The 20549-nt window shown below is 41.3% G+C and overlaps 3 protein-coding genes and 1 pseudogene across 5 annotated transcripts; all 4 read left to right on the top strand.

Moving 5' to 3' along the window:
- The first annotated feature begins 11431 nt into the window (after positions 1–11431).
- MAG1 (Calcineurin-like metallo-phosphoesterase superfamily protein) lies at positions 11432–14001 on the top strand. The gene is made up of 4 exons (XM_008241594.2): positions 11432–11585; positions 11768–11942; positions 12603–12740; positions 13503–14001. Exons 2-4 carry the CDS (start codon positions 11811–11813, stop codon positions 13803–13805), a joined length of 573 nt encoding a protein of 190 aa, XP_008239816.1. The 5' UTR covers positions 11432–11585; positions 11768–11810; the 3' UTR covers positions 13806–14001.
- Positions 14002–14827: 826 nt separating this feature from the next.
- LOC103338434 (pentatricopeptide repeat-containing protein At5g56310 pseudogene) lies at positions 14828–16099 on the top strand (annotated as a pseudogene).
- Positions 16100–16507: 408 nt separating this feature from the next.
- LOC103338435 (uncharacterized) lies at positions 16508–17230 on the top strand. Its single transcript, XM_008241637.3, has 2 exons — positions 16508–17135; positions 17226–17230. Exons 1-2 carry the CDS (start codon positions 16508–16510, stop codon positions 17228–17230), a joined length of 633 nt encoding a protein of 210 aa, XP_008239859.2.
- A 639-nt stretch (positions 17231–17869) lies between these two features.
- Positions 17870–20189, top strand: LOC103338400 (uncharacterized). 3 transcript variants are annotated; one of them, XM_089055694.1, is made up of 5 exons: positions 17870–18040; positions 18419–18514; positions 18924–19042; positions 19131–19198; positions 19783–20189. In XM_089055694.1, the coding sequence occupies exons 2-5, from the start codon at positions 18479–18481 to the stop codon at positions 20016–20018; spliced, it is 459 nt and encodes a 152-aa protein (XP_088911820.1). In that variant the 5' UTR covers positions 17870–18040; positions 18419–18478; the 3' UTR covers positions 20019–20189. The 3 variants fall into 3 exon arrangements, 2 of the variants coding, with proteins under 2 accessions (XP_088911820.1, XP_088911821.1); XM_089055695.1 differs by having other exon boundaries at positions 17873–18040; positions 18419–18554; XR_016128495.1 differs by lacking the exon at positions 18419–18514 and having other exon boundaries at positions 17873–18040.
- The last annotated feature ends 360 nt before the right edge of the window (positions 20190–20549 follow it).

Here is a 20549-nt window from a genome sequence, read left to right as displayed (position 1 = left end):
CTAAATCATATATAATATACACAGAGTTTCAATTGCGGAATTTATAAATAAATTTTATTTAAGGGATTTTATTGTGAGATTCACCATGTATTATATTTCAATTTTCAATCATCTATTTATTTCTGTAATATTACTCGAATTTATAAAAAGAGAAAAAGAACCTAACAATTTCGTTTAATATAGATTGCCTATTCTAATCAAACACAATGAGAGATATAATAAGTTGAGACCCAAAAAAGAATTGGATTCGGCCAAAAAAATAAAAATAAAAAATAAACAAATAAACAAATGTGGACAGGCAAAACTGTTCAGTTTTAGACAAATTCTATATTTATGGGGGAAAGGGCAAACCTTTTTTACCTATACTATTAACAAAATTTCTCAAATATTATTTGTTATAATTAATATGCTCCCATGCATTTTTCTTATTATTTGTAATAGTTGAATATTGACCATATGCAAGAATCAATAAGGAAAGTTAGTACTACACTTTATATATATATATATATATGACAGGACCCGTCCCGAATTTCCCGAACCCGAGAACCTGCGGAGACCCGGCATCACACCAAGCCGGGTTCACTCCTTAAATCTATGTCCTCGTTTACAGAGAGGACTAAGGCACGAGACTTTCTGCGAAATTTGTGAGTCTCCTATAAATTGAACATTTCCCAAAATTTCCACCGCATAAAACACATTTTATAACCCAACCGCAGCATGCACAATAAAAACTCATGCAATTTACATAAATGGCCTCCACCTTCAAATGCTTCTAGCAGAACTGCCCACACTGCTTTTAAAATAACTTAATGCATTAAACATGCATATAACAATTTCAAAATCTAAAAACGCACACCTTCACTTGCTCAGTCCACAGGACGAGTCCCAATTCAACCAAGTTTTGGGACCAACAACGAGGTCCAACCCAATCTCAATAAGACCACCTAAGTGGGGTCTAATCTGTGGCTGCACCTAGTAACTTCAGCTGCCTCGTGCCTACTAAGGGATCAAGCCACACGTAGCTCTTTCATATCTATCCTGGCTACTAACATCAAATGAACCATTACCACCACACAAATACATACATTCTAATATTTATCCATCACAACCCATCAAACACAATCACAGTATCACCCCTCATACGACGGGACGACCCGGCCTCGTATGGGGCCCGCAACACGCGGCTAATCCAAAGGCGCGTGCGACCTCACCACCGGGCTCGCTACATTCTCACCACCCTCACACAACCATAACTCCCCTCATACGACGGACGCACCCGGCCTCGTATGGTCTGTCAACACGCCGGCTAATCCAAAGAGCGCGTGCGACCTCCTGGGCACGCTACATTCTCACCACCCTCACACATCCATATCTCCCCTCATACGCCGGACGCACCCGCCACGTATGGGGTGCCAACACGCCGGCTAATCCAAAGCGCGTGCGACCCACCGGGCCGCTACATTCTCACCACCCTCACACATCCATATCTCCTCATACGCCGGACGACCCGCCACGTATGGGGTCAACACGCCGGCTAATCCAAAGCGCGTGCGACCACCACCGGGCTGGCTACATTCTCACCAGCCTCACACAACCATAACTCCTCATACGACGGACGCACCCGGCCTCGTATGGGGTCTGCCAACACGCCGGCTAATCCAAAGACGCGTGCGACCACCTGGGCTGGCTACATTCTCACCCTCACACAACCATAACTCCTCATACGACGGACGCACCCGGCCTCGTATGGGTCCGCAACACGCCGGCTAATCCAAAGGCGCGTGCGACCTCACCTGGGCTGGCTACATTCTCACAAGCCTCACACATCCATATCTCCTCATACGTCGGACGCACCCGCCACGTATGGGTCAACACGCCGCTAATCCAAAGACGCGTGCGACCACCACCCGGGCTCGCTACATTCTCACCACCCTCAACATGATCACAATATGGGTACGTGGGGTAGTGCGTATAGCACTGTAAGCTAACATTCAATCGCTTTATTTACCTTTAAACATCCACACAATTAATTATAGAAAATATAATTTCTAAACTTATATAAATCTCAACAAATAAAGCATTCCATAAACTCCCCCATTTAATTTCACTAATTTAAATCTTAAGCTCACAGTCTCCGTTTCACTCAACAACGCTCGAGACCTGTCACTAAGGTCATTCTAGCCCTCCTGGGATGGTAGACTACAAGGAAAGTCTAGCGGTCAACCCAGGGTCAAACTACCCAAACTTGGTCAAACGGGCCCGCGGGGCCCACGACCTCCAAATCATGATCCGACAGTTCCTATAGGTTCTACAAAGTCCAGGACACACGTCCTGCAAGTTTGGTCCAGATCGGACGGTCGGATCGCTCACGATCGCACGATCGGACGGTCGCTAAAACCCTAACCCTAGGGTTGGCATTTTCGGAGTATCCGGGACTCCATTTTACGATCCGTCGAATCCTATACGATCCTGGTAATACCAGATCAACATATTATAATTTCAGGACCATCCAACGGTCCAAACCTAGCGAACCCGGAAAATACGCGATATGCGATATCCGTTCGGAACCCTAACGGTATCCAAAATGAGATCCGAGCACACCTACGCGCTCGTGACATCGAGAGGATCACAATGGGACAAGAATGCCCTCAGCTACAGTGCCCACGCGCCGCCACACGCCGCGCGTGGGTGTCTAAGCGATATCGCATCGCCGGAAAATCTCCAAATCGTGAGCCAAGACTCCTACCCTAGGTAATACACCTAATTTGGAGTCACTTTTGTTCTTGGACATACCCCAAAAACTGACCGGAAGTGGCCGGAATCTCGATCGCAAAACCGGCCGAATTTCAATCCGTAGATCGAGCTACTTAGCCTCAAAATTTATGAAATCCTACCCAACCATCAGCTAGATCATGCAGAAGGGATGAATTTCCATACCTTGATTGCCAAAAATGGCGGCCGGACGACGGAGAACGAAGCCGGCGAGTTTCGGCGAAACCGGCGGTTTTCTTCGATTTTCCGCGAAAGCGGTGGCGAGACCCTAGGGTAGGAAGAGGACGGCGGCAGTCATTTTGGTACCGCCGTCGACTTTGGTGGGGACGAGAGCACGGCCGCCAAACGTAAACCGAGGAGAGAGAGAGGAGACGCGGGAGAGAGAGAGAGCAGACGGGGCATTTCCGTCTTTTAACCAAAAATCCAATTTCCAAAAATTTACGATTATGCCACCGAGCTTCTTCGACTATATCTATCTCGTTACAACTCCGATTCGAGCCCACTACGTGTCTACGGACTCATCTCACCGTGCTCTACGAACGGTACAACCGAATTCCCAAATTCCTTTCGGGTAAGAAAATGACTAAAATACCCCTATCCCACGGGTAATTTCTCAATTCCATTTAAATTAATTAAAAATGGGATAAATTTGGGGTCGGGGTGTTACATACTACCCCCCTTATAAAAATTTCGTCCTCGAAATTTCATACTGTTATTCCAAAAGGTGTGGGTACTGGGCCCGCATCTACTACTCGAGTTCCCATGCTTCATCCTCCACAACCAGGTTGGCAGCCAAGCCATTAGCTCTATCCAAACAAGCAGAAAGAGAAGTCTCTTTCTTCCACTTGGAATATCCTTTAATAGCTGCTGTAATGCTTAATCTTCCTCTGAAAGCTAAACGCTTCCATTTGTGATTTGATTCTCTTCCATCTCTCCCATGAAGAGAATCCAAACTCTTTGACTTGTTAATATCTTCCTTCTTTCTTTAGAATCGATAAGCAATATTGCCAACACGATTCTTTGAGAGGGATGTCAGAAAGGATCATTTTTACCGAATTGTAATCATCATCTTCCTCCCTCTACCCTGATCCCTTTCTGATTCCGATGGAAGATTTCTGCTCAAACGTGCTCACATGAGGTGAGACCCACAAAGCATTCTCTTCATCACCACGGTAGGTTCACCCAATCCATCTAGGTCTCATCCGTGGATTTGACTGGAGTATTCCCACCACACACGAGCCTCCTTCTATAAAAGGAATACAGCTATCTAACTCTTTTTCCACACTTGTGGTTTCGATTATACTAAAGCCGTTCTTCGGATCATGAATCTAGTGATTCAATCTTCGAGAATTCACTCCTCAAAGAAGGGTTGAGCTCTTAATATCTTCGACTTCGTGCTCACTGCACATAATCGAGAATTAGCAACATGTTCAGGCAATGGAGGATCTCTAGAAACGAGTTTATCAACTCCATGCCCTCCTGCCCATAAGAACTCAACAACCTCTGTCTGTGGTAAAGCTCTAGCTCTACTTCTGCCTCAACGGCCTTTGTACCTTTCTTCTTTCTCTTTCCCTATTGGTTCCCTTTCCGGAGGGGTAGAGAAGTAATCCAAGTCGCTGGTCAAACTCCCAATGACCGGACTTCCAAGAAATTTTGGAATTCAAATTCTCTGCGTGAGAGAGCAAGGAAAAAGAACCTTGAGGTTCCACTCCTGTCAATTGCGACATTCAAGCCCACGCGAGTGAGATGATACTCCACCCAACACTACTACTTCTCACTTTAATATGTCACGACCCTCCTTGGTCGGACTCACAACTCCTTCACTCCCTTGTAACTCGTCTATCACCTTGCTCTGACGATTTCATCTCGTCTCAGCAGATTCAATACTTTCAGCCCTTCCATTTTCCTTATACATAGGATATTGAGATGTGACAATTTGGATAGACACGTTTCTAGGAACGTGACACCCTTCAGCGTACTCATCAATATCCTAAATCCATCCATATCCAACAGTCCTCCGCGTCGAGAACGATGACGCCCCGTGACGGAACCCATCACGATCCCACAACTTAAGGATGCACACACAAGGTGCGGGGTCCACAAGAAGTTGAACCTAAGCTCGATACCGACAGGACCCGAATTTCCGTAACCCGAGATTTAACCTCGCGGAGACCGCATCACACCCAAGCCGGTTCACTCCTTAAATCTATGTCCTCGTTTACGAGAGGACTAAGGGCACGAGACTTTCTGCAAATTTGTAGTCTCTATAAATTGAACATTTCCCAAAATTTCCACCTGCATAAAACGCATTTTATAACCCAACCGGCAGCATGCACAATAAAAACTCATGCAATTTACATAAATGGCCTCCGCCTTCAAATGCTTCTAGCAGAACTGCCCACATTGCTTTTAAAATAACTTAATGCATTAAACATGCATATAACAATTTCAAAATCTAAAAACGCACACCTTCACTTGCTCAGTCCACAGGACGAGTCCCAATTCAACCAAGTTTTGGGACCAACAACGAGGTCCAACCCAATCTCAATAAGACCACCTAAGTGGGGTCTAATCTGTGGCTGCACCTAGTAACTTCAGGCTGCCTACGTACCCTACTAAGGGATCAAGCCACACGTAGCTCTTTCATATCTATCCTGGCTACTAACATCAAATGAACCATTACCACCACACAAATACATACATTCTAATATTTATCCATCACAACCCATCAAACACAATCACAGTATCACCCCTCATACGACGGACGACCCGGCCTCAGTATGGGCCCGCAACACGCCGCTAATCCAAAGACGCGTGCGACCTCCCGGGCCTCGCTACATTCTCACCACCTCACACAACCATAACTCCTCATACGACGGGACGCCCGGCCTCGTGGGTCCGCAACACGCCGGCTAATCCAAAGACGCGTGCGACCTACCACCGGGCTCGCTACATTCTCACCACCTCACACATCCATATCTCCTCATACGCCGACGCACCCGCCACGTATGGGTCCGCCAACACGCCGGCTAATCCAAAGACGCGCGGCGACCTCACCGGGCTCGCTACATTCTCACCACTCACACATCCATATCTCCTCATACGCCGGGACGCACCCGCCACGTGATGGGTGTCAACACGCCGCTAATCCAAAGACGCGGCGACCTCCGGGCTCGCTACATTCTCACCACTCACACAACCATAACTCCTCATACGACGGACGCACCCGGCCTCGATGGGTCCGCAACACGGCTAATCCAAAGGCGCGGCGACTCACCACCGGGCCGGCTACATTCTCACCTCACACAACCATAACTCCTCATACGACGGACGACCCGCCTCGTATGGGGTCCCAACACGCCGGCTAATCCAAAGGCGCGTGCGACCACCACCGGGCTCGCTACATTCTCACAAGCCCTCACACATCCATATCTCCTCATACGCCGGGACGCACCCGCCACGTGGGGTCCGCAACACGCCGGCTAATCCAAAGGCGCGTGCGACCTCCACCGGGCTCGCTACATTCTCAACCCTCAACATGATCACAATATGGGGTACGTGGGGTAGTGCGTATAGCATGTAAGCTAACATTCAATCGCTTTATTTACCTTTAAACATCCACACAATTAATTATAGAAAATATAATTTCTAAACTTATATAAATCTCAACAAATAAAGCATTCCATAAACTCCCCCATTTAATTTCACTAATTTAAATCTTAAGCTCACAGTCTCCGTTTCACTCAACAACGCTCGAGACCTGTCACTAAGGTCATTCTAGCCCTCCGGGATGGTAGACTACAAGGAAAGTCTAGCGGTCAACCCGGTCAAACTACCCAAACTTGGTCAAACGGGCCCGCGGGGCCCACGACCTCCAAATCATGATCCGACAGTTCCTATAGGTTCTACAAAGTCCGGGACACACGTCCTGCAAGTTTAGTCGGATCGGACGGTCGGATCGCTCACGATCGCACGATCGGACGGATCGCTAAAACCCTAACCTAGGGTTGGCATTTTCGGAGTATCCGGGACTCCATTTTACGATCCGTCGAATCCTATACGATCCTGGTAATACCCAGATCAACATATTATAATTTCAGGACCATCCAACGGTCCAAACCTAGCGAACCCGGAAAATACGCGATATGCGATATCCGTTCGGAACCTAACGGTATCCAAAATGAGATCCGAGCACACCTACGCGCTCGTGACATCGAGAGGATCACAATGGGACAAGAATGCCCCTCAGCTACAGTGCCCACGCGCCGCCACACGCGCCGGCAGCGTGGGTGTCTAGCGATATCGCATCGGAAAATCTCCAAATCGTGAGCCAAGACTCCTACCCTAGGTAATACACCTAATTTGGAGTCACTTTTGTTCTTGGACATACCCCAAAAACTGACCGGAAGTGGCCGGAATCTCGATCGCATAAAACCGGCCGAATTTCAATCCGTAGATCGAGCTACTTAGCCTCAAAATTTATGAAATCCTACCCAACCATCAGCTAGATCATGCGGATGAATTTCCATACCTTGATTGCCAAAAATGGCGGCGGACGACGGAGAACGGCCGCGGTTTCGAAACCGGCGGTTTCTTCGATTTTCCGCGTAGTGGCGCGAGACCGGGGTAGGAAGAGGACGGCGGCGGTCATTTTTGGCCCGTCGACTTTGGTGGCGGACGAGAGCACGGCCGCCAAAGCGTGGTGTTCGGCCGAACCGAGGAGAGAGAGAGGAGACGCGCGGAGAGAGAGAGAAAGCAGACGGGGCATTTCCGTCTTTTAACCAAAAATCCAATTTCCAAAAATTTACGATTATGCCACTGAGCTTCTTCTGACCATATCTCTCTCGTTACAACTCCGATTCGAGCCCACTACGTGTCTACGGACTCATCTCACCGTGCTCTACGCAACGGTACAACCGAATTCCCAAATTCCTTTCGGGTAAGAAAATGACTAAAATACCCCTATCCCACGGGTAATTTCTCAATTCCATTTAAATTAATTAAAAATGGGATAAATTTGGGGTCGGGGTGTTACAATATATATATATTTGGTTCTATCTCTTCATCCATTTTGTGAACAAAGTACTATAATTTTCAGTTGGGCTCTTCTGTACCAAATTATATATTTCAGATCAAGTCTCATTGACGCTTACAATCAAATAACTGGAAAATCGTTTTCAGTTATAAAATTGATTTCCCAATGGTGACACAAACCTTCCACAATAGCCTAACAGATTATGCAAAAGCCATACAGGGCTGAGCTAGAATTGTAAAGTTGGGGGGACCAAAGTAGAAAATACAAGTATATAAAACACCCAAGTATTCAATAATTACATAATTAGAGCTAAATATTTATAATTGAGTCATGTCTAATTTGTTTTAGAGGAAATTTTAACTTAAATTATAAGTTGTTTTTTACAAATTCTATATATATATTATATATAATATAATAGAGGAAAGATAAAAATCTAGTGGGGCCAGGGCCACTCTAGGCCTAGGAGTGGCTCCGCCACTGAAGCCATATGAGATATGGTTTGGAGGTTTGTTTTGACTCCGTGCAAGGGGTCATCTAGGTATTGAGGTCGAATTGGATACCTAAGTTACCATTGCCCATAATCGAGTGTTGAGAGTTGTGAGTTGTAATTGAAATGTTCTTTGTTTTTATTCACAACGCAATATTTTAAACTACTCTATTAATTGTGGAGGGAAATTCAAACTCATTTAAAAGAGGACCAACATACTATCCTGATCAATTATTCTAATATAATGTTCATTTCGTTAAATACATTTCAAAGTTTCATTTTCATATTGACCCAAAAATAAAAGGCAAACCTTGGGCCTCTGGCTTATTATTGGTCCATGCACTTGTCTTTCCTTATTTGTACTAGAGTTAATTTCTTGGGCTAGACACAAACAGTGGGGGGGAAAAAAACCCTAGCTTTTGAGAGAGCGTTTTAGTGCCGTTTCACCTTACCAAGAGGGAGGAGATCACGACCCTCCCTTCTCTCAACCCTGTTTTGAGTAGGGGTGGGCATTGGGACTGAAACCGGAACACCGAACCAAATCGGTGAAAAAAATCCGTTGGCCAAAAAAGTCAACAAATCGGACCGAATCAATTTCGATTTCGGTTTTACACCACACTGCACCAAACCGGTCCGGTCATATATATATATATATTTTAATTACAAAATTTTTAAATCTAATGCCATATTTTAAATTTTATAATCACTATTTTTCCAAGTTCAACTTAAAAAAATTTCTAAATGTATGAATTGGATTATTTGTTAATTTTTAAGCCAAAAAAATAATTTATTTATTATACATTTTTGTTAAAAAAAAATTTAAAATTTAAAAATTAATAATCTGTTCAAAATCGAACAAGTCATAACCAACCGCCAATTCTTGAAATTTTTTTGCCTAAACTGGACTGGTTAAATAGTACCGATTCCAGTTTGAGGTGAGAACCGAACCGCGCCCACCCCTAGTTTTGAGTATCTTTCAAGGTCCCACTTGTAGCAATTGGCTTTACCCATTTTGCTAGGTCTGAAGCTATCTCATTCTTGAAAGCTAGTGTCTAGATCGAGTTTTCTTACTTGGATTTAAGGCTTCATGCCTCCAATCTTGCTAGTTTCCCCAGATCTCCACCATTCTAATCCTTTCAATGTTTTCCCTTGACTGTCTTTCAATTGGTTGTTGTTTTCTTCTAGGTGTATCGGTGATTTCGAATCTAGTGGCGATGAAGTTTTTTGTTTTATGTTAGCTATCACTCAAACTCTCTTTCTCCCCTCTCAATCTGGATTCATCTCTTGGTTACAACAACTAATCCGAAAAGCAATTTATCGCGAACATCTTGGAAGATGTGTAGAGCTACGGCATAGCTACGGCTTAGGTGCTTGCACGACCTTCTTCCTTCTTATTTCATGGTTCTGGTTCTTCGGGCTTTGTGCTGTTTTGAGAGTTGCCGGATTATGGTGGCAATGAATGTAAATGCAAGAAACAAAATGACAATAATGTAAACGCGATAAAAATTGGAATTAAACTTGAATTTAAAGACAACTGAAAGTAAATTGCAAGAAAGTAAGCTTACACTAGGAAAATGAAGAACTTGGATAATCTAAAGTGCTTGAAAGATAAAATCCTAGACTAGGAATTGAAAAGTGCATGATAAAAATATAGGTTTTGTGTTTTGAGTTGGAGGTCCTTTCCTCTTCTTCTGAGGAGCTAGTTATAGAGCTTTCTTCAGCTCATGGGTTTGGCCATTAAATGACCTAAACTAGCTTTTATTGAAAAACCTTACAAGATTAATGCCTTCTGAAGCTCTAGGCATTTAATGAGAACTTTCCAACCACCACCAACCCATCTGGTTAGTCAATGAAATGACATTGGAATTGTAGAACTCTTCTCTTGATTTGAGATGCAATAAGTCTTTGGCAATTAATCATTTCGTCTTTGAACTCTGTCACTTGTTTAGAGACTTTTGTTGGAACTTCCCATCCTAACATCATGGGTTGAGCCTGGACTTAGTGGAACATCATGACTCTTAGAGGTCTTGCCTTGCGTCGACCTGACTTGGAGTTTGGCAACCTGGACTTTGGTTTTCAACCCGACTTGGTCTTTTAGTTTCCAACCTTGAGATTGTTAAAAATGGTGCAAACCAACTAATAGCCCTTGAGTAATTATAGGCCGTAAGGCCTCACTTTTCTTCACAACATATATAATATATATATATATATGTTATTTGTTTCATTATTACTACTTTTAGCCACTTGGTGACTTTGAACTCCACTTTCTTCATTTGTTTATTATTTATTTTTTATAGAGGGTTTTGGTCTTAACTTGGAATGTAAATCCTGATTTGGACTTTGGCAGCCATCCCGACTAGGAGTGTAAACTCCGACTTGGACTTTGGCTGCCATCGTTTGGCTTATCGACCCCGCTTTGGGACTTCACTAATCCATGTGAACTCTCGCTCTTTTGGGTGGATTTACTTAGGCTCAAACAGGACCATATAGGGGTTAAAACATTAAAGAAACCAAGGTATGAGGAGAGAGTTTGACAAGGCTCATTAGCTGAGTCTGTCAGTGCGTCAACCTAAGCTAAACCCACGGTTACCCAAAGATCCTCATACCTTTGACTCGTTCTTTTCTCATTAGCATTTCACTATGTTCCTCAATTGTGATGGACTCTTCATCACAAATGAGCATACTTCAATGTGTACAAAGCCCTTCGACTCTGTGACAACCTCATCATCATGATCAAGAAGGTAAGTGACTACCAGTTGGCCTTTTCAAATCTCGAGCTGACACGTGACTATTTTTGCCACGTAAACATATATATATATATATATATATATATAATAGATTGACTAACTGTGTACCTAATAGAGGGGTGAATTTGCAGGTTTTTTGTGATTTTAGGTACCCGTTTGTACGATCTTACAAGTTCGGATATGAATATGAAATGATCCCGAAAATTCGAGGCTTATACGTAGTTGATCCTAAAAAATAATACAAAAACTACACTCCGTTGTACATAAATAGCCCATTATCTCCCAAGGCAACAGTCCAGTCCATAATGTGGCCCATTAGCATTATTGCAACAGCCCAAGACATATGTTCATTGGGTTGGGGACTTGAGACAAAATTCCCCGCCCCATGGCTCGACACGACGTCGTGTGGTTTTAGACGTTCGTTGACAAAAAAGAACATTACTCCAAGGAGAAAAAGAAGAAGAAATTCAGAGCCCGTCAACAACGAGGGGAGGTTTTGCAATTTCCATGCCTTAAGCTTGTGAAAGATCATCAAATCCTTCTGGTACGATCTCAACTCTCTTTAATCCCATTTTTTTCATTCTTAAATAGTTGTTTGTATTTGTTTTTTTTTACAATTATTGATGCAATCACTGATTAATTTGTTCATGTGAATAAGAATCTTTTTGATTGATATGTTAATCTATTCATTTTCATTTTTCATTTTATTTTTGGGTCTTTTCGCAGATTTCTGAAGTGGGTTTCAAGTTATTGGTGAGACTGAGTGAGGATGGTGTTGGTGTTGGCCTTGGGGGATTTACACATACCCCACAGGGCACCTGATCTGCCTGCCAAGTTCAAGTCCATGCTTGTTCCTGGCAAGATCCAGCACATCATTTGCACTGGAAACCTTTGTATCAAAGTATGTTTCTTTTCATGTTTCTGCCAGTTCTTCATTGATTTCCTTCAGTTTTCCTTACTGGGTCTAGCTTAATTTACATTTCGAACCAATCTTTGAGTTAGTTTTACTGTGTTTTTTTGTTTGGTATCCCAGAAAATAAAATCATACATATAGGAACGGCATTCCCTATCCGGGTTCTTGTCAAACTTATGTGCATGTTGCTGTATAGACTTGTATCAAGAATAATTTCATCAAACTAGTGGCAATTTGATACAACTATAGGAGATGGTATGCATCCACCCATGTATTAGTTTATTCTGAATTCCATGAATTTCTACCTAGCCACCGCTTGATTGGGTAATGTCTGCATGTACCTTGTTGGAATTGCTAGATTCTTGGACAGAACATTCATTTGGTTGATTTATACAGTTGGTTGGAATTGATTCATTTGCTAGATTCTTGCACAGACTTGGGCAGATATTGCGAATATGTCATGTATTTGTCTCATCCTATCTGCCTGGTCTTAGACATATCTCAAGTATTGTAACAGCTCATGCAACTGCTAATGATTTACCTTTAATTTTTGTAGCAGCACTACTATAGAAATATGTTTTTCAATTAACAAATTAATTTGGCTGTACATTATGCCACTTCTCAGAAATTTGTTACTAATGATTTCAGGAAGTTCATGACTACTTGAAGACCCTTTGTCCTGACTTGCATATTGCTCGAGGTGAGTATGATGAAGAGACAAGATATCCAGAGACCAAAACGCTAACTATTGGTCAGTTTAAGCTCGGGTTGTGCCATGGCCACCAGGTTTGCTTCTCCTTTAACTCTTCACTTATTTCTATATGTATCGGTGAGCAAGTAATTATGTTTTAGTATCTTAAGAATTTGGATTGACCTGTCAATAAGCAGATGATCTTGCCCTGTTTAAATAATCTACACCAAGTAATATTCTGGTTGTTTGGATCAAATACTTATGCTGGTTTATGAGTTCCTTACCCTCAGTTACTATTATAATAAGCTTATGATGTCAATTCATCATATGCCCATTTTTAGATTCTCCTCATTCAACAATGCCTTCAACATAAAGCAGATTACTCTTTCTTGCACTTTTAGGCAAAAAATGAGAAGACAGTGGGAAAAAAGACTAGGAGGAATACTTTTTTTTTTTTTTAGCGCATAAGAATAAATAATACTTGAAACATGTCCAGTAATTCTTGGGAAGAGACCAATAATAATTTGCATTAGTTCATCTGTTTATTTGATCTAGAAAAGTTCCTTTTAAGAGTAGCAAATGGAATTTTAGCTCCTGAAAGACTTCGAATAAATCAGTACCTCTATCCAAGAGAATGATTGCTGCTTTGTAATGAGTGTAAGTAGTTCTAAAATGCTGTTATTTGGAATGAGGTAATTAGATGTGGTACCGTAACAGTGTTTACATTTGGCATATCTCATTCATTTTAAATTTGATGGTGATAAGAGAAATTTATCTCAAGGATTTGCTTTGTCCTTTTATCTGACCATATTTCAGGCAGTGATCATGAAATCGTAATTGGCTTCGATGTTATGTAGGTTATTCCATGGGGGGACCTAGACTCACTAGCCATGCTTCAAAGGCAGTTGGACGTAGATATCCTTGTGACAGGTCACACCCATCAGTTCACAGCCTACAAACATGAAGGAGGCGTCGTCATAAACCCAGGGTCTGCCAGCGGTGCCTTTAGCAGCATCACCTATGATGTCAACCCAAGCTTTGTCCTCATGGACATTGATGGCCTTCGAGTCGTTGTCTACGTGTATGAACTCATTGACGGGGAGGTGAAGGTTGACAAGATTGATTTCAAGAAGACAACTGCCGCTCACTCTGCTCATTGAACTCAAATTGCATGCACTGTTTATTCAGAGACTTCAGAATTCCTCAATATTTTCTGTTAGTGATGGATTGCCATTATCTTTGTATTTGTGTCAATGGTGAAAATTCTGGCTTTATAGTGATTGACCATAGGAGTGTTATTTCATGTTGCCCTTTCCAAAGATTTGATCAATTTATAATATGCTTGACCCTTACATATGACCGGGACTGTTGTTTGCTCGTATGCCAGACCCTTTTGCAGGATGCAAAACATCCTTCAAACTTAAAAATTCATTTGCGCAATATGACTTCATTTCAAAGGAGAGAGAGAGAGAGAGAGAGAGAGAGAGAGAGAGATTAAATTAGTGTTGCTCAACTGCTTAACAGAGGAGGACTTGAAACCATCCTTCAAACTTAAAAATTCATTTGCGCAATCACTTCATTTCAAAGGAACGAGAGAGAGAGAGAGAGAGAGATTAAAACAGTGTTGCTCAACTGCTTAACGGAGGAGGACTTGAAACTTAACTACTTAAAGACGGGTCCCTGTATTTTTTTGTTTTCCCAAGTCCTCTGTTAAATCATAACCCATTTCAAGACTTGAAACTCAAATCTTATGTCTCCCAAACCATCCATCGTCAAATTAAAGCATAACCCATTTCAAGATATAACTTCACTCTTGCAAAAATGCAAACACAGAGACCAACTCCATCAAATCCATGCACGTATAATTACTACAGGCCTCGTTTACAACCTTCCAATAGCAAGCAAACTTGTTTCATCTTTTGCCTTAATTGCCCTCCCCGCCACAAATTTCACTGCCCGTTTGATAGCCGACCGAGTAGATGGACTCGATACCTACACCTGGAACACCATTATCAGAGGTTATTTGGCCGGAAATCATCCAAAAGAAGCGCTTTTGTTTTATTCCCATGTGAGAAGAAATGGTCTGGAGGTGGATAGTTATACCCTGCAGTTTGCTATTAAGGCATGCCGGCTTATGCCAATAGTTCTTGAAGGGAACCAGTTACATAACCACATTTTGAAAATGGGTTTTGTCTCTGAGATCATAATTCAAACTGCCCTTCTGAATATGTATGGTGTTTTTGGTGAGCTTAGATATATGCAACAAGTATTTGATGAAACGCCTCAGAGGGACTTAATTATGTGGAATTCTATTGTTGCAGCATATGCTCAGCACAATTTCCCTTATAAGGCACTTGCAGTTGCCAGTGCCATGGCCAGTGACGGTTTGAGACTAAATGGATTAAGTGTTGTTAGCTTGCTTTCTGCTTGCTCGTCTTTGTAGGCCTTGAGGCGAGGGAAGGCAGTTCATGGCTATGCGATTAGAGGACACCTTCTTGATAATCATGATGTTTTTGTTTACAATGCTTTGGTTAGTATGTATTCAAAATGTGGGTTTTTATCAAATGCTAGCCGGGTATTCCAGATGATGCCTATAAGAAATGTGGTTTCTTGGACTTCTATGATCAATGGTTTTAGTGAGAACAATTATCTGAAGGAGGCTTTGGCTCTGTTTGAAGAGATGAACGTTAAGAATATAAGACCAGATGAGGTTACCATTTTGGGTGTTATTTCAATGTCCTCCAAGTTACAAAGCTCCAAGCTCGGGGACTGGATTGACCATTATATTGAGAGGAATGGATTTAGAACAGGGAGTATTGCCATGTCAAATGCACTGATGGATATGCATGCCAAAAGTGGGAACATCAAGAAAGCATGTCAAATTTTTGATGGGATGCCGGAGAAGTCGTTAGTGTCTTGGACTACTATAATACAAGGGCTAGCGATGCACGGCCTTGGAAGGCTAGCTCTGGCTCAGTTATCTCAGATGCAAAAAGAGGGCTTTAAGCCAGATGGGATTGTCTTCCTCAACATATTATCTGCCTGCAGCCATGCCGGTATGGTAGACGAGGGGAGAAAGTGTTTTAATTCAATGATAAATGATTTTCACATGAAACCACGGATGGAGCACTACGGTTGCATGGTTGATCTCCTATGCAGAGCTGGATTGGTAAGCGAGGCATTTGAGTTTGTTCAAAACATGCCAGATAAACCAGATACAATAATATGGCGCATGCTGCTTGGGGCATGTCAAGCCCAAGGAGATGCTAGTCTAGCGAGTCAGATTATGAACCATTTACATGACACCGGGCCTAAAAGTAGCGGAGACTATGGACTGCTGTCAAATTTGTATGCCGCCGTGGCCGAATGGGATAATGTCAAAGAGATAAGAAAGAAGATGAAAGAGAAGGGAGTTGTAAAACAAGATCCTGGTAGCAGTTCAATCGAATTGTAAATACAATGAACGCACTATTTTGATTTCAAATTTAATAACTTTGACTTTTTTGGATGAGGTTGGTTTGTTTAGGGTTTCCGTTTTAATGTAATTTTATTAGAAAAATGAAGTTACAGAATTTGAGTAGCTAAAATCAAATTTAAGATAACCCTATTCCTACATAAATCAGTAAACCTTTTTCAAGTACGACACAGACATAACGATCAAATTTAATTAACATGTTTTATCCTTAACTTCAAAGTCACTCCTATCCATAAACCAACAGGCTTTGCAATACAAATTCGAACTGAATTAGCAAAATTTACAGACAATATAAACACTAGGCATCAGCAATCAATAGCCCCCATATGAGAGCGTTTTCCCTTATTTCTTTCCTTGCCCTTGTAATTTTTGTCTACTTCTTCAAAGATGTCAAGCTACAGAGCCTTTTCGAGTTGTGAAGTATGGCAATCAGAAAATTTCGAACCTGGGGAAGAAGATTTTCTCTACTCAAGAAAACCTGAGTTCTTGATTGAGATTTTTGCTTCCTTTACAAGGGAAGAAGATTACCCTCTAGTTCCAAGGTCTACTTTACACTTCCATAAGTTCAAGGAGCAATGTCACCTTTTAACAGAGAGCAGAACATCCTGGTCTGTGATATCCAACATGCTTACTCAGATACTGGTTCCCTATCATGTTCAGCCCTTCATGATCCACACGATTTCTACTCGTGCTCGTGAGATTGCCGGTGAGCCTGAGAACGCAAACCGAAACATCATTCCGATACTAGTGTCCCTCACAGTTGGACAAGAACCATTCTTGGAGGACCAAGACGAACCCGAAATTTCTGACCATGTGTTACAGTCGGTGCGCGCAAGAAAGTCAGCAATTGATGAGCTAGAGAAGGTGAAAGTTGAAGGCTGCGCAAAGCCTTGTGTTATATGTTTGGAAGAGATTGTAAATGGTTCTGAAGCCACTCGCATGCCTTGCTTTCATGTCTACCATGAGAGTTGCATAGGAACTGGCTGGAGAAGAGTCACCTCTGTCCGTTGTGCAGGTTTGAGATGCCGGTCGAATTCTCATGACAATTTTATGTAATTTTTGTTTCATTGTTTTGATAGTTCTTGTGATTATAAATTCTTTGCAGAATAGTCAAGTTCTTGATGTAGAGTCAAGAATGTGTATAGAAGTTTACATTGTTGAGATATATAATATTCTTTTCTTGATTTATATTTCTTCTATTTTTTTGGGTACAAGTTGTTGGTGAAGAGTTTGGTATCAAAATTTTGCAATCTGGAGGTACCACCAGCCATCTTCTTCAGTGATGATTAATTTCTGGCTAAGTTTTTTGTACCAGCCAATTTGGTGCATGGTTGGTACAATTTTTTCCTCTTGTTGGGTTAATGACAGAAATGTCCTACCTGAATTTCTGACTTGGGCTTTGGCTTGATTACAAGAAAAAAGGATTTCTCGCACACACACTAATAAAACCAAAGACACTGATATGCAAGTGAATGCCATTTTTTACTGGGCTAGATCTCGTTGACATACGGGTTAAGTTAGTTTGGTTTGCCATTGCAAGTGAGTTGGAAGGTGGAAGAACATAACAGAACAAAAGAAGAAAGCTTGGGGTCATTTGATAATTATATTTTCACTACACGCCAACAGACTGTGGGGTCTATTTACAAATATGAAGAATATAAAATGTCGTGTCTACCCTACCAGCTTACATACAACATTGAGGGTATTATAGACTTTTCATATGAACACTAACGGTAACCACATCCGCTGATCCAAAAATTCATTAGCCAGAGGCCGATTCGACTGCTCGAGATGTGATCGGCGGCGAGCTTGTGAGGAACTTTTTTGGGCTTTCTCAGTGGTCGCTTCTCTCGAATTGGAGCTCAAACACTTTCTTCAACCCTTATCCCATTCGAACACAACCCCACCAATCTTTCTTTGGTAAGTCTTCCAATTCTCTGATTTCCCACTTCGATTATAAGCATCTTATGGCATAGAAATGGCGAGACATTTCAAAAGATTAGAAAGAATTTGATTCTTAAATATCAGGATGGTAAAGCATTGACTTTTAGATATGGGTTTAACTTGAAATTTGAAGCAGCTGAAAACCCCCAAATTTTATTTTATTTTTCAATAGTAAAGAAACTAATTCACCCAGCGTTAGAAATGTAAGGAAAAAAGTATGTTTCTTTGTGATGAAGTTTTTGATATTGAGTGAATAGATGATCTTATATGTCAATGTGGGTATTAAAATTTGTTTGATTATGAGGTTTGGACTTGTGGGAAGTTAGTAATTGAGTTTTTGATCTGTCTATATAGTTGGAGGGAGTTTCTGAAGTGAACCATTCCTAGGGAATTTGGGGAAGGAATGATGAAGACATGTATTCAGAGCCATCTATTCTTTGTGCAAGTCAGGTGTGATCACAGAGTAAAGATGTAAAATTCATGGCTAATGGTAAAGCTCAATTTTTTGGCATGTAATAATATGAATGCCATTTAACCCTTTCTCTTGGCATTTACATGAATTACTTTGTAACACTGGGAAAATAGGATTGCAACACCTAATATCCAAAATTGATTCGAATAGGTTTGCAACTTCTTAACATGCATTTTCCTACACTAGTTTATTGTTTTGTTTTGTTTTGTCCCAACATTGAAATATCAAACTTACTCTCTTTTGGTCGTTGGTGAATCATAAGGCAGTTAGGCCTTTGGCCTCAATATGATTTAGTTTCATTATTATGTTGCTGTTTCCTTAATAATCTCTAGTTCTTATTTCTAGTAGAATGGTTTTGTCTCAAACTTTTCGTCTGCACTATTGTAGGTTATGTTCTATGAAGGCTTGACATATTTGACAGAGTATGGGATGCAAAATACGTACACAATCCAAATTTCCATGTTGATAGTTCTGTTCCGGGACTATACTAGGAGGATTGGCTGGTGGTATGTACCTTGCTTATACTATGTAAGTCTTTAAAATTGAATTCAGAATTTTCTGTAGGTTGATTTATACTTGCTTTGTATTCTTCAGGCTTTATGACATATCTTGCAACTCCCTTGGATGTGATCAAAACAAGATTGCAAATACTGGGGTCAAAGGTATCAGCTCTGTTTTGTGGTTATTCTTAATATTATTTTCAAATGACTTTCAGTTGTCAGTGTAGACCTAAATTTGTTGCAAGCATCACATGCAGCATAATGTTCTATTAGTGTACTTGATGTTACCTGAACAAAGCTTGGCTTATTGAGTCAGCTGTTGTGCTTATGAACACTGACCTCATGTGTGCACAGACACAAACACCTTTAGAAATTTATAGTTGTTTTTCATTGAATCCTTTCCCAACATTTTCGTTAATTGTCATCGCCACATAACAAAGTTAAATCTTGGGGACAAAATCAATGGGCTATGGTTAGAAATATAATTGGTAAAGTTTGCGTTAACTGTTATTTCAAACTGAGTTTCAACATGTTTGCCATGATGGGGAAGGGAAATTTTGTAGAGCAATTTCCTTTGGACCTGGTATATTTGATAGGCATGACATTGATGTCGAAAATTTGTCTATGGTTTATTATAAAAAAAGTTGTCTATGGTTGAAAATTTAATACTTTGGTTCTATCACTTATTGAGTTTGACGTGATAGTCAATCAGTTTTTTATTTTCCATCTAATGTTGTGGACTTTAGGTGCAATGGCTGCTTGGATGCAGTTTGTAGCATATAAATGGTTGAAGATGCACAGGGGATGTTTAGAGGTAGCAGTCTCAGGATCACCCAATGTTACAAGCAATGAAGGATTAGACAATGTTGCAAGCAAGAAGTTGCTAGCATGTAGTAGAGGAATAGGGATTGCATTTACAAAGGAGCGGTGTGAGGAAACTTGCACTGAACTACTTTTATTTTCCCATCTCATCGTAGTTTGATTAAGAAATTGGGTCTTTTTCAAGTATCCAAGTAATAATTTGGACGTACACATTTAATATTGTTTTCATGTAATTTGTACATAAATATAAAGAGTGAATGAAAAGGAGGTTTTTACGGTTTTTATTTTCTCTTCTACGCCTCCCGATTTGGTGAGAAGAAGCTTAAATTAGTCTGCGGACCTTTAGCGGCGGTTTTCTTGATCCTCAATAAAAATAGAAATAGCGACGGCTAGCGACGGTTTTTACCGCTTCTAAATACGTTTGCAATAAAAGAGGCATTTAAATCGTCAGGAAAAGTACAAAAACCGCTGCAACATATCAAAAACCGTCGCCCAAGAACAAAAGTGTCACCTATTAACTGAAAACTGTGTTTTTCTCTCTAATTTCATATAGAAGTTTGTTTTCCCCCCCTTAAATTATGGGTGGACATTCTATAAGTGACGTAGAATCTGCAATAAACATCTTCATTGCCTGAATACAACCCAAAATTGAAATAATTGACAATCAAAATGACAATCGTAAAAGCTCTTT

Source organism: Prunus mume, linkage group LG7 (assembly GCF_029339155.1).
Source record: "Prunus mume cultivar Tortuosa linkage group LG7, ASM2933915v1, whole genome shotgun sequence".
NCBI classification, from domain to species: domain Eukaryota; kingdom Viridiplantae; phylum Streptophyta; class Magnoliopsida; order Rosales; family Rosaceae; genus Prunus; species Prunus mume.
The sequence above is the reverse complement of the archived record's forward strand: the minus strand, read 5'-3'. Positions and strand labels throughout refer to the sequence as shown.